Source organism: Drosophila melanogaster, chromosome 2R (genome assembly GCF_000001215.4).
Source record: "Drosophila melanogaster chromosome 2R".
NCBI classification, from domain to species: Eukaryota; Metazoa; Arthropoda; class Insecta; order Diptera; family Drosophilidae; genus Drosophila; species Drosophila melanogaster.
Genome location: NT_033778.4, coordinates 15,149,885 through 15,164,728, shown reverse-complemented (window position 1 = coordinate 15,164,728; position 14,844 = coordinate 15,149,885). Strand labels below are relative to the sequence as shown.

Genomic DNA, 14,844 nt, shown 5'->3' with positions numbered 1-14,844 from the left:
AAAGCTTCGCCAGCTTTCAGGAGCTTTCCCAACAATTTCCCCCTATTTTCCCAAGGCCAAAATAAATTAAATTTTAAAATGTTAAATACCTGTTTGTGTTGTGAATGTGTTGCTGTTTTTGGTAAAGTATTAAATGCCAATAGTTACCTGAAAGTACAATAAATTAAATTCAAATCAGTGGAGGTCAACAGTATAACGAAACACACTCAAAGAAATCACAAATAACGATTAACTCACTAATAAAGGGACTTTATGGATAGACATATAAACTTTTTCAAGCTTTGTTAGTTATGGTAAGTTATGGAAAGGAGCAAAAGCTTTTATAAAAGCTTTTCGATTAGAAAAAGTGTTGCCAGCTTAAAGTATTTATAAGAAATTTGAAAAAAGGATTTGTTAGAAAATCTTTAGAGTGAAAACATGCCAATTACGGACTAAATACAATGTTAGTAGAGTTCGATATTCTAAGAAAACGGTTTAAGTGCGTGCATTTAAGAAAAGTCTGAATATTTCATGGCTACTTTGATGAAGAGTTTAACGTTCTTTATTAGTATCAACTAGGAACACCAACAATTGCATAAACATTAACAACAACAACAGCGACACACTTAGAATAATTTCTAGCTAAAAGAATTATTGGCTAGAGCTTCCGTTTGCTGTCACTGAATAAACAACAAAGGCAGATATCTTTGGATAATCACACACCAGTCGAGTTATTTGCTGTTGGCTAAAACGAATTGACATCGAATTTAAAATCGAGATCCAAATTTTTCAAGGGATTTCGATGGAATTTTTTGCTGCCATGATGATGATGGTGATGTGGTATCAGTATCTCCACCTCCGGTTCTTCATCGGTTTTGGTTATTACAAGTTTTTCGAATCATTTATCAAGATTTGTGTGTGTTTAAGAATAAATACAGAAGAAAAACCATTAAAATTGCCATCAATAATATGGAAAAATATTTTTGTATAGGTCTATAAATGTAAAGTTATGCAATCAGAAAGAGAGACAGCGAATAAGCTAATGAAGTGGGTGAATTAAATGTGTATTGAAGCAAAGTGAAAGTCGAGAACAGTTGCACATTCACATTCACATTGACATGACACACGCAATCACAAATGTATAAAATGTATCAAACGTTGCGTATACGTGATATTTGTTTATACAAGTCAATTTCAACCAAGCACGCACCCCTCGCCAGCTTGACGTCCATTCGCATTAGAATTGCCCTTTGTCACAATTTTTCCACAACTGCCTTTCGCCCAAGCTCCACCCCACTTATCAACACCCGGCAATATCGTAAATTTTCAGCTAATTTCCTGCACACTCAACTTTTTAATCATATAAATAGCCATAAACTGCGAGTCGCTGGTTATATCGAAAAGTTTCGTTTTATTTCGGCTGCGTCTGGGACAAAAGAGTAAGAAAACTACCGAAATGAAATAAGAGCTCTTGAAGTCAAGATACTTTGTGTCTATGAATGTCTTTGTAGTGGTGTATCTTATGGGGAAAAAGCATTTCGCTGTGAAGTTATGGCATAAAAGAATTGCCGAGTGGAGTTGCAAAAGTTCAGCTTGGCATAAGTGCGTTCCTTAGTTCGCAATAAAAGTTTGAATACCTGCGAAATGGGTATGCTAACTTGATAGCCACGCTCATTGTGCTGAAAGTTTTCAATGCGTGCAAATATATGTTGTAATTGTATTATATTTAACTGTCATGAAGAATGGAAACTAGTTAATATAGTCTTTCCGTTTTCAGTTTTTAACAAATTGGATTAGGCCTGAAATGGGGTTCGCTTTTTCGGTCAGTCAAACTTTTCCATTTAATTGGAACTCAAGTGCCGAAAAGTTTGTCGGCAAACCAAAAGCGATTACCCCGACGTGGCAGCCAATAAATTTCGAAACAATATCGATTATGTGCTTATAAATTATATACTCGTGCACATAGGCACAAGTTTTGCTTGTGGCCAGACTTGGGAAATTCATTACGGAATTAGCTCGGCTCCAGCAGTTTTCATTTCCCTGTGCATGCCGGCGGCCAAAAGCATAAAAGCATTATGAGCCAGGCTGGCAATGACATGGCACCAACACAAGTACACCCAATCATGCACACACACACACACAGACACAGGCTCGGAACACACACACACACACACTTGTGCAGTGACAGCACTAAGTAAAGTCTACTCCAAGTTAGACATCGCACAGACGGCTGCCTGCCCCAACATGTTTCCCTAAACTTTTAATCAGCCCCCAAAAGAAGATCGCAAAAAACTTCACTCCCCTTTTGGGGGCCACAATTATTGCCGAATTTGCTGAGCAACAAAAACATAATCAACTTAATTGCATGGAGTACGCTATGCAGAGCCAAAGGCTTTTGAACGTGGAGCGAGGTATTTCGGCTCCAGAATAATGCATAGACTTGGGGATACTCATTGAATATTACTTTATCCACTTTCAACCACTAATAAAGTAGATTATTTTCTTTTATATGCCTCATAAGCTTAATCGCTTATATCGTACTTTTCATATAAAGACATTCTAAAAAAATAATAATCTGCATTTAAATAAACATCCCCTTAGCCTACAAGCCAAACTTAAATCATGGATTATGTGCTTTCTTTTTATCAGCTTATCAAGCTCAATAAGGGATTACAACCTTTGTTGGCAATCGAATTTTTCATCAATTTGTGAATATTCAAGCGTGCAAAAGTATGCCCAACTTATGGAGCCCATCCCACTGGAGCCTACGAAGAACCTAAGCTGATAGGGTATATCGGCGCCACGTTTATTGTCGCTGGCGTCGAAAACATATAACATGCGGTTGTATGCTCGATTGCTACTTTATGCTTTGGTGCCCCCAAACGTATCTGGCCGTTCCCGTTCCCGTTCCCGTTGCTGGTAATACAATCAATTTCCGCTTTGTTTGTCAGGGAAACTTGGCGGGGAAAGAACGTGAAAGTGGCCCAGTGCTTTGACTTATTTTCCGCGTCCTGTTGTTATCGCTGTTGTTGTTTGGTAAGCGGAAGCAACAGCTCAGCTGCCAATATCGTTCAAATATGACGTATACGTAACGTTGCCCGGCCACTCACCATTGAACCCAGCCAGCCAGCCATCGAAGTCAGCTTGTTAACTACCAAGTACACAATTTTTAATTAAATTTGCTATTATACAGATGGGTATATATATATATATGTATGTACGTAATATCCATTATCGTGTTTGAGGATAACAATGGATGGCACTTCATTAGTCGCCTGTTTGGCTGCTCGGGGCCATTTTACCACTTTAGTTCGGTTTTCGGTTAGAATGCGGCTAGTAGGGAATGCCTGGCATTGGCTTTGTGCAATTAGCCTTTATGTGGTGTATGTATGCTCTGATTGGTACACACACAACTGCCCGAAAAGTGGAGCAGTCACAGAAATATTTTCCAATTTGTTGGACTCAACATTGTGCTTTGCGTGCCTTAATTTTCGATATTTTTAGGGGTTGTCTTGAAAAGCTGTATAAATAAGAAATACAAGCCTATTTTCGGCAGCCTTGCCCTAATTGGGAAATAGGAAATCACTCGAATAAATAAGACATTATCATGATAATATCTGTAAACAAAATCGATGAGTCATAGAGGCACTGAAGCAAATTGAGAGCATCATAAATAAGGCTTTAAACATTTTATTCCAGGCCATATAGCACAGTTCAATTGACAAAACGATAACAAATAATCGTTTTCAATTATTCACAGCTAACAGGCTGACTCTCCTTAGCTATTTGTATTATTCAAAAGCACTGATATCCCTGAAATGTGTATCAGCACAAATACAAATTATATGCGCATACATTTGCGTCAAGTGACAAAAGCCAGGACAAAAGAAGGCACATGTGTCAAGCTCCACCGATAAACATCATAAATAATGTGGTCATATCAATTGCTGCATGAGAAATTCATAAGCCAGTCCGCACAGTCGGAGTAAGCGAATTCTTCGAATATCTAGTAACTTTCTTAAAATTGAAATCGCTGGAGAAACAAAACAGTAAACTCAAATAAGAAAAGTGGAGGAAACTCATATGATTTCCAAAGGAATTTAGAAATAAGCGAAATCCTTTCGCGGAACGTAATGTGGCGAAGGAATGTGACGACTATTCCAGAGGGAGCATCAACATTCAGTGCGGAAATGCTTCAATAAAAACAGAACAATGACAATAATAACGACCCAACCTGAACCGAAAAGCTGGATGGGAACGGCAATGGTAATAGAAATGGCGGATGGTGGATGGTGAACACCGGATATGCCAGTCAGTGTGCGGGCGGAAAGCCTCAACAAATGTCAATTTATCATTTCCGGTGGTGAGGCGACGCAAATTGCAGAGCTTAGGAAATGCTTTGCGCGCCTGTTTAAAAGGCATTTTAACAGGGCAAACACGCAGACATTAGACCCGTCGCACACAAACATCAACCATACATATAAATGGGCCCTAATGGTCATATCCCCCTTTTGGCCCTGCCCCATTGTGGTATGCATAATTTTACTCGGCGTGGCGCCGACTTTCTTCAGTTGGTGGCCATCCTGGAGTCGGACACAGATATTAAATATCATTCGGGCACGCATTTCTGGCATTTGTCCGGCTCTTTAATGCCGCCCCAGTGCCCAATTTTATGCATTTCTTTCGTGTAAATATGCCGCTCTCTCCCATCTTTCCTTAGCTTCATCATATTATTCATATTTGTGGGCAAGGCCATTGCCAAAAGTGTATTTTTAGGTCGGGACAGGACACCCGTGTCGAACAATCCTCTCCACGGCGCCAAATTGAAATTAATGCGTTGGGCCAACGCGTCGGATACGTGTTATTTGTACGGCTGAATTGCCAAGCGCCCAGGAAAACCAAATGGACTGTGAACGTTCTGCTAAATTTGAATTTTAATGCTTTTGGCTGGTAAAATTTAACGACTTTCGGTATCTTGGCGTGAAAATATTTTATAGTTATTGATTTTCAAGCCTGTCAACGTCGATTGGCGGCGGTAAAGGTTCTTTTTTCTGCATTTAAAATGATCGAACAATAAAAGTAAGTGCTCAAAATAAATATTAATGGCATCGGCGGCTTGTTTGTATCTATATTTATTTAATGGAACACATAGCAGTAGTAATTGACAAATGTATGTATGTAGTTTATTTTAAGCAGTACCATTACTTAATGAAGATTTCACCAAAATATTGTGATTCGTTTGATATTGATATTCATTTTGTATTCTTCCCTAAAATTTTGTCCTATGTAAATTCGACGCTAACCCTTGGCACTGCCAACGCCCAGCCTTTCCCCCTCTGCTCAGCAGCTTATCAAAAGGACACACCCAGGAACAAGAATTGCGCTAATTAGACCGACAACAGCCACGCACATCATCAACATGCCCGCCTTTCGGCCATGAATCAGGATATTGCCGCACCCATCTTGCGGCAAGTGTAAACATAATACGTGGTGTTCCACAGAAAAACTATTTGCCCAATAAATCAAATTGACTGAACGGTGGCAAGTAGAGCCGTATATGTACTCTCAATTAGTTAAACATTAGCAGGACATTTTGGTTAAATATGTTGCTGCATAATAAACGAAGTTATCAGACCAAGCCACAAGTGAAACGCTCCACGAATAGTCAAAAAATTAATTAAAATTATGCAAATTTGCGCAATAAAAGCAAGTATTAAGCGTATGTCCTTGCCTTTGTCTTTTTAGGGCCCATACATTTTTTTAATCTGCTCCTAATGTATGCTTTTGAGCGTGAAAGATTGAATTTACATACTCTTATAGAGGGAATTTTGCATATTAACTCAGGAAAAGATAATTCTACGTGTACATACATTTGTTTTCATGTCGCATCTTTTGCATGTAAGCAAAGTCTAACATTTTTTAAAATGTAAATTAAAAAGATAAACAAAATTAAATGTGAAATATATTGCACAAGGAAATTCAGTAATCACAACAAACATCTTACTAAGTGTCTTAACTAAACCAAATAGTGATATGAATCATGATCATTTAGCTAAATAGCCATTTAACAACTTTAGAACTAAAACCCGAAATATCCCCTATAGAGCATCTTGTAGTAGGGATAATTCCTTATAACCAGTTAGTGTGTGTGTGTGTCGAGTTTAATTGCTTGTCTTGAGCAGGATCAACCAACACTGGAGGGCGCTTATTTGCGTTTCACATTAAGCGAAGGCAACTAAAAAGGAGCTTAGCAAGGACTTAGCATGTGCCGTCGCCTTTCCTCTCGTGTCTGTTTGTTTGGGCTTATACTTTGCATGAGTTGACATCTTTATTGCCAATTTATGTCCTTCCTGGCCCATTCGCAATTCGCAGGTAATTTCGCTTTGGGCGTGTCCAAACGGGGAAAAGGGAAGTGAAATATAAAACGAAATTGACCTCGTCATCGCCATATCTTAATTATTTGACAGACCGCAGAAAATTTACCCAGTTTCTACTTAAGCATTTACGGATTTACGTTTTTAATTTCGTTTCACTCGCAAGCGGAATCAATTTGAAATACAGCCTACGTGTTTGTTTAACAAAATATTTTGGGTGGCGGCATAAATGGCGTAACCGAGCGGCAGTTTTATGGTTGATTTGGGTTTTCACTTCTTTTCGTTAGTTTATTTGTATGTTTTATTACGCTTTTCTTTTACGCTGCTGCAGAGGAAAATCAAAAAAGTTCGAGGAGCGGCCTAAACTTTATAGTAAGGAACTTTATGGCAAGTAAAAAAGAAAAGGCAGCTGGCGAATATTTATGAACCACTACAGCCCAAATGAAATTGAATATTGAATAGCCTTACCGTGAATATAAGAACTGATTTAATTTTCTTGCTACGCACAAACTTTCAAGGATTATCCAGAATATTTCAGCGATTCCAAGAAGCCCCAATTAGCTGAGTTAATTTCAAGGCAAATGTTACGAGGAAAACCAAGTGAGCAGCACACATAAACCAGCAAATTAAAAGCTGTTGGCAGCGGGAAAATTGCTAAGCAATAATAATAATTTGTGGCATTAACAGGGAGCGAAATTTTCTGGCTAACTTTTCCCGTGCAGTCAGCCATTGATAAAGTGTCGCTATACAATTTATCAGCACTCCCTTTGGGAAACTGGGAAATGAAAATTGGGAGGGGAGCGGGAAAACGTGCGGAAAACGGCGGCAAAACAAACAGTTTCTGCCACTACTACTGCTGCACCTGCCACAAGGGAAAGCTGGCTGTGGTAATTTATGAGTCAGTCTCTGGAAACGCTGTGCACCTCGATGGTTTTTCATATTTTCATTATATCAAAAAGGAGCAAATAAACCGCACAAAGTTCCTCCTTTTTTTGGGGTTTGCAAATGGTATTAGCCCCGAACTTTGCATCCAAATTTGGGCTGAGTAAAAAGTTATTGTGGTGAAAATTTAAATGAATAACTAAGTAAATTGAAAATAATTGGATATGTATGTATTTTCAGGAGGCAAGTATATAAAATTTCCAGTGAATTATGGCAGAAGTTTTAAATAATTCGAGTTATTTTTCCAACTAAAATTTAATTTCGTACAATAGAAGAATAACAAATGAGGCCATAACTTTACGTGTACATTTATAAATAGAATTAATTATACATTTTTGTATTGTAAGCAAATATTATAGAAAAGTAGACAATTTTTGATATGTCGTTAAAGGTTTTTTGCTTTCAAGCAAAGTAAACGTTATTATCACTTTACTGCGAATCATATGTCGTAAACTAAATTGTGCCCCCAAAAGCAAGCTATGGAATTTGTGTTATCCTGCGGCCCATATCGCTGGCCATAAAAGTGACTTCTGACTACGCTTATTAGATACCATAAACAGGAGCATAACCTACGTTAATGCGCATTGGGGAAAAAAAATGCCCAAGGCGACTGTGGGACAACGAGGCGGCTACTTAACAAAGTTAAGGACCTAACACAAATTTGCCATCGGGCGCATAAAAGCGCTTGCGGATGTAGTGGCGTGTAATGGAGTGCAGTGTATACATCCAAATGCAAACATCCCTTTATATATAAATTTATATATACATATATGTGTATACACTTAAACAATTCATATTTGCGACACCATTAAGCAGCGGGCCGCGGGGAGCCCGGAAAACTGGGGGAAAATGGAAAAGTGGCAAAGAAAAAAGGCAAATGCGATAACGCCGTGCTCCCAGCGTGTTGATACAGTAAATAATACTCGAACCCCTGGACACAGGATTTTCATTCATCCGCACACACACAGGACACCGAAAAAAAGTCCTATAAACTAAAAAAAATTTAGTGTCTATTCTTCGCTTCTTTAAATATTTGTACAATTTCGGTTTTTTACTATAGCTGTAAAGATTTTTCTTAATTCAGAAAGTAAGGAAAATCACCACACTTTGATGTGATGAACATTTTCTCCAAGTGCACCCACACACACGCACGCACACCGAATGTTGAACAGTCGTTAATATGAATGTATTGGATATCGGAGATTGAACGGGCCTTACCTTCGTCCTCGTCGTCATTGAACTCCGTGATTGCCGCCTTGTCGCAGGGACGATCAATGCCATTTGTTGCTTCCGACTTGCCACTCCCCCCGCCAACTGCGCCGCCCCCGTTGGCCGCCTTCGCCTCGCCGTTGGAGATAATTGAACTGGATTTGGCGTGATTCGTATGATTGCTAGCGGATGACTTGGATGACTCGCCCTCCAAGGGAGGAGCACTGGGCTCCGGTTCGCCGTTGCTGACCGCATCCATGGCTGCGCCATCCTTCGTCTTTAGCTCCTGGCTGGTGTTGCAGCCCATCTTATTGGATCGAGGATTTGGCAATTTAGTCCGCGGCTTTTGATGGAGTCTCTACGCTTCCAGTTGGCCTAGGTTACCCTTGTGTTGTTTAATCAATTGCACACACACACACTATAGTACACACACACACATCCGAACTGGAAACTAGTTTATAAACGATACTTGTTGTTTCTGGGCCAATTTGCACTTTGACTTTCGCGAGCTGAAACCTTTTTCGCATTAAATGTTTACAAAAATACGTTGTGCCTCGGTAATTTTTTTTGTTCAAAAAACTTTGGTGTTTACAAAAGTCATTAGAAAAAGGTGCACAACCACAATTTACTAGCCAAAGAACTCGCACGGAACCGGAAGCGGAAACCAGCTGGATGGCAGACTCGCAGCGAAACTGACTGTCTCTGGCACAAGCTCAGGCACAACTGACTTTGACACTGAACGGCGCCGGCGACGCGTCCTCACTGCGGATGCCACGGACCCCGAATGCCCGATATCCCCACATCCTGCAGGAGCTGGAGTTTCGAGCTCAACAAGCAGCGACGCGCCAGCCGGCAGGCAACGACACACAAAGCCCAGGGAAACAGAGAGCCAGGACCTCGAGGAGAGATAGGAATAGGAAGCGAGAGAATTCTCTCTCCCGCTCTCTCGCAGGACTCACAGTGGGCAAAAATATATGGTTTATACATGTATGTGTAGAACTTAATTGTCTCAAAATTTCAAAGAAATTAAATAAAATAAAAATAAATGGTTAAACAAAAGCCACTTTTCCTCTGATTTTTTTTGGCAATAATCACAAAATCAGGATATGATATTTAAGTTTATGTTGGGATCTACAAATCAATGAATTAATTCAATTTCAATAAGCTTCTTATAAATGAACAATATTACAACGATGTATTAAGTGGCAAATAAATGACTTTTTTGTCTAAATATTTATTCTAAATAATTTTTCCTTCATGTATACTACTGTTTAGCAAGGGACTAAAAAAGAGACCCGAGAAGAGAGTGGCTCTATCCAGGCGGCAACGGCAGCAGCTGCCTCTGTTGTTGTTAGCCAGCGCTGGCTGCAAACTTTTTCGCAAATAAACAAACCGACTGCCGAATCCGACTCACAGATACGCACGCACACAGCCATGCTAGGAATGTGGCTTAGAGGCGCCGCAGAAACCGTTGTGGTGGCAACACAACCAGAATCCAAAGAGCGGCAAAGGCAGCCAAGGCAATGGCATCATCATCGAGAAAGGAATGGCCACACTCACACCAGCGCAGGCCAAAGGACTCTCTCACACACACACACACATACATACACATTGCGTGTAACCAGGCACAAACAGCTGAATGAAGAAAGCCCAGCCAAAATGAATGCAAATAAAAAGAATATATATTCAAGCAGAAAACCTGGCCCATAAAAATATCAATGAGCACCGGCCGCTCCCTTGAGTATATATAGCAATTCATAAAAGCAACTAGCTTTTGCATCTCGTACAGCTCAGCTGTCATCTGGCTTCCTTTTTGTCTTGGCATTAATATTTGGGAGTTGGCTCTTTGGCTTATGTATGAGTGAAGACGCTGCGATGGTGTGCGTGAGACAAATGAATTGGTTTAGCTTTTATTGTGTCTGCGATTCCTTTGTAGTTCCCTGTATTGCTTAGTTATTGTATCCCAAAATCTCCCACTTAATTTGCAATGCTTTAGAACTTTTGAATTTAAAAAGTATGGAATTTATGAATAAATTATAAATTCTAGAATTAAAGTGTATAATTGGGATGGCAATAAAGTTTTGTGTATACCACCTTTTATCTTAGAGATAGTACCATAACAATCAAGCTGAAGTGCGCATAGTCTAGTTGAAGTGCAAGCCACGAATACTCGTAAAGTGGGCGATATGCAGGCCTTGGGCCAATTTTAATCAAAACTTCCCTTGCTTACCCACAAAATGAATCCCGCATATGTATGTACATATGTTATTATATTACAGATGTCTGAGCATATGCAAATTAGCTTCACATTGCAAACGTGGCATAAGTGCGCAGAATAAACAGCCCGAAATGGGGCAGAAACAGGCTGAAAGGCATTGGTAAATATGTACCAATAACAGAGAGCTCTGTTTTAAGCACAATAAAATTATTAATTAAAGCGAGACCATTTAATTAACATGTCCATTAAAAGGTGCAGCCTTGATAAAAGCTATAGTCAAGCTACAAAAAAATCGAAACTGTACAAATTAATTGAGTTTCAATGGACATAAAATCCACCAGGGCTTTCTGAATTTCGATTCAAATTTAATAAGAGCTTTCCAAAAAGAACAGAGACAAATTTATATTGCTGGAAAATCGAGCCAAAGAAAAATAAATAAGAGAATATCGCTGTTGCAAAGCCATTGATTTAAGTCTCCCCTTTAAAATTCACATTCTCGAGCACGTAGGATGCCAAAAAGGCTAGCAATTAAGTGCGAGGATCTCGTCCCCATCGCAGCAGTTGCACTCTGGCGAACAAAAGCGGGATGGGTCAGGACAAGAGCAGGAACTTGTCGCCGCTCGGAAACTGATGGAAAAACAGCCTTGAAAGCGTGAATTTGCACACCCCAAAAATGCCGGGACAAACAGAAGAGCCTCAAAGTTGGTGGCAAAATCCAAGGGCGAGAATTCCAAAGTCCCTTGGCACTTGACTACCACTTCATGAGGCCAAAAACGACAGAGACACATAAACCCTTTCAAGTCCTGATAAAATGACTGACAACGCGAGTCTCGAGACTCGAGAGTCTTAGGCCCAAAACTTTGCGCATCATTTGCCAGCGGAAATGCCTAGGTCATTATGTTGCCCAAAAGATATAAATAGCTTTGTTTTTCAGATAAAAACGTTTGGCTTTTCGATTTTTCTTCTTCTCTGCTTTGCTCCCATTGTGAAGGAAAATAAGGAAAATACGTATATGCCGCGTGGCTGCAAACTCTGACATGCCCCTTGCTCTTTGCTACTACTCCTACTCCGACTCATTTGCCGCCTCCTGACTTCGGTTCTATTTTATTTTATTTTTTCTTTTTATTTTAATTTTTTTTTTCTTTTTGGGGTTTCCTCTCGGGAAACTTCTGGCAAATGGAAAGTTCTTCGCATGCTTTTTTCAGCCTTTTTGCAAGTCTGAAGTTTAGCGGTGCGCAACAATTTTCAGGTCTACTTGAAAAACTGACAGCGAGCAAATAAATTTAAAGTGAAGTTTCGTATGTGCTCCTGAGATGTTGTGGGCTTAAGGTCCTCGCAAACAGAATCCGATTTTCATAAGTACTTGAGCAGAGCGGAAACTCGTTGAGTAATTTATCTGTATGCCGTTTGCGCGGCTTAACTCCTCCATTTCTGCTCTTTTGTTGCTTATTATTTGCCAAGCTGACAGTTTTCTTGCAAAGCAATTTATTCGCATTCCTGTCTCATTATTTATTCGACTTTTCACCTTGACCGTGTCCTTTATCTCACGTTTTTTCCCATATCTGAATATCTGATGTCATGTCGTCGAGAAAAGCATTTCTTTTGTCACCATTTTTTTTCCATCTTTCTGGTTGATTTGTGGCAACATAGAGAGTCGCTAACGGTAATTGAATTAGGCCAGAAATGATATATCCGCACAAAGTCCCTGTTGTTTCCTTGACGATGACAATTAATCATACGCAACGTTGGAAAGGCGATGAAATGAAATATCCATGCGTGCGTGGGATTCAATTAATTGTGTGTTATTAATGATCATGCACGTATTTGCGACTTCCTTAGAAGTTCTCATTACTGAAACAATGGCAATTACATCGCTACAAAATTCATCAAATTATCTGAAACTTTTGCATGGAAATTTCACAACAGCTTTACACATGCAGCTTCGCATGGCTAGCAGCATTCATATCCGATAACTCAGCTCTTGGCCAAGTGCCAAGCCAATATTAACCGGGAATATGAGCAGACAATAGTTGGCCAAGAGGGGCTGGCGGATCGCATCGAATCGGTTTGTCTGGCAGACAAGCGGCAAACCAAAAAATGACAGTTCGGACGTCAGGAGTGCTCGATGTTGACTTTAAAATCACATTCAAGAGTTCGTTCGGTACACTCAACCGGACTTGTAGAAGCAGTTCAATTACACGACTCCCCGCTGCATGCATGCACCGCCTGCCACGCCTACTCACCCAGTCGAAAACACCCACCCACAACTCCAATACCCAACGCCCACCGCCCACACACCCGCTTACCCACACGGCCATGTTTATTGAAAGGTTACATGAATGACACACACGCCACAAAAACTGAAGCACCCACACAGACTTACGCCGACCGCAGACACACACACGCACACACACAGGGGCGTGGAATGGAGTTTTGTAGGGGGTTGGGCATATTTGGATATATATGAATTTATTTATGTCCTTATTAATTCATTAGTATATATTAAAAGACAGATAGGTAGTACAATTGCAGAGCTAATTATGTGTAAAGGTTTTTGATGTATATCTTTAAGTATATGAGGCATTAATTTATTATAGGAGCAAATGTATTTTATATTTTTTTATTTATGAGATATAATATTCATACAGACCAATTATAATGGGTTATTCATGGTGTTAATAAGTTGTATTTCTATAAAACCATTTAGTAGCTATATAAAGCTAGGTTTAATTCTAGACTTTAGCCTTTCGATTAGTTAAGGAGCTAACTAACCCCTCTTGTGCACGCCACTGCACTTCCCATCTCACACGCATATCAGCATTTGCATTGTCTGTGGGCGGGCATCCCCTTTGATTCGTTCCTTTTTGGTTGCTTTTCATTGCATTAAGTGAATGTATCTGCATGCATATGCGACACGACAATAGCCGTGTGTGTAGTGTGATTGGAGGGGGGGGGGGAGTAACCGGAGCAGCCCGCTGCCAATTGCAACAGACGCCGCCGTCTGGCAGCTCGTTACGTGCCATCACGAAAGGCCCCCATTTCGAGCCCAACTCCCAGCCGGAGTTCCCACATCGAGGCGCCTCTTAAAGACCTGTTTGCTCCGATTTAAGCTTACCTTTTTTGCGCTGGTCATTGCCTACTTTTTGGCACCGCACTTCCTGTGTTTTCGGTTAGCCAGCGCTCAGATTGCCTGATGGATGATTCTTGGCCAATTGATTGATGTACGAATTTTACAAAAGTTGACAAAGATTTCAGGTCCTGCGGGCACAAAACAGACACGTGGTCACTCTGCGCCTTAACCAGCTAATGGGTTAATAGTGGAAAATCCAACCCTTGTGTCCTTTTACACTTTTCCACAGAAAGAAAATTAATTTGAAATATAAAACATTAATAATAAACTACTCTGAAATGAAAATTGATTAATGCTTTTGTGCGATTTTTTATTAAAACTCCTTATTCTTAGAATTGAATAAATATTTTTATAATCTTAATCATACATCTTACTATTGCTGCTAAAATATAAAAATAATTTGTTTTTCATATTTTCGCCTAATTTTAAATATTTCCCTACCTTCATAAACAAAGCAATTACTTATCTTCCCCCGCATAAATCCTTCAGAGGTATCATTAAATATGTATTACAAGTCCAATTTCATAGACAGCATTATATGTATGTGGAGTTATGGTTCAACATAAACTTGTTTTCAAAACCCCTTAACGACGTCCAATAAAAGAGTCGAACCCAGCGATGGTTGGATTGCCTAGCTTTTTTTTTATGACTTTAATAGGGCACCTAAAACACACTGAACGTGACCCGAGAGTGTTTTTAATTAACAATTACCACATCAGGACGAGCCCAGAAACACGTGTCGAGTTTTGTGGCTTACCTCGGGGCCTTGGGTGCCTAAAATTAAGATAATAGCCGGTGAATTGAAGGGGCGCCCCAGCTGAAATCAGTGGAGGGGCTGCCCGCAACTGACTCTTGTTTCTAATTTCGGAGCGTGGGCGACTGCAAAACCCACAGCACGGGAAACGGGAAACAATGGAAAACAAACTAGACCGCACCTAAACGCATGACGCAGTCGGGAACCCATCTATCCGAGCTTAAGAAACGACGGCTTG

The 14,844-nt window shown here is 40.0% G+C and overlaps 1 protein-coding gene and 1 long non-coding RNA gene across 3 annotated transcripts in view; one reads left to right on the top strand and one right to left on the bottom strand.

Moving 5' to 3' along the window:
* Window positions 1-9,292, bottom strand: part of igl (igloo) — a 34,856-nt gene extending 25,564 nt beyond the window's left edge. The window contains exons 1-3 of one of the 2 annotated variants that reach the window (NM_001274059.1): window positions 8,514-9,292; window positions 703-843; window positions 90-147 (exon numbers count right to left, since the gene is read on the bottom strand). Coding sequence is in view for 1 of the 2 variants with exons in the window: in NM_057712.5 (NP_477060.1) it covers window positions 8,514-8,811 (298 nt within the window). In the remaining variant the exon portion in view is untranslated. The remainder of the gene's footprint in view (window positions 1-89; window positions 148-702; window positions 844-8,513) is intronic. The other variant, NM_057712.5, reaches the window with a different exon arrangement.
* lncRNA:CR43831 (long non-coding RNA:CR43831) lies at window positions 5,184-5,533 on the top strand. Its single transcript, NR_073878.1, has one exon. It is a non-coding gene; the product is annotated as a long non-coding RNA:CR43831 (long non-coding RNA).
* Window positions 9,293-14,844: the final 5,552 nt, after the last annotated feature.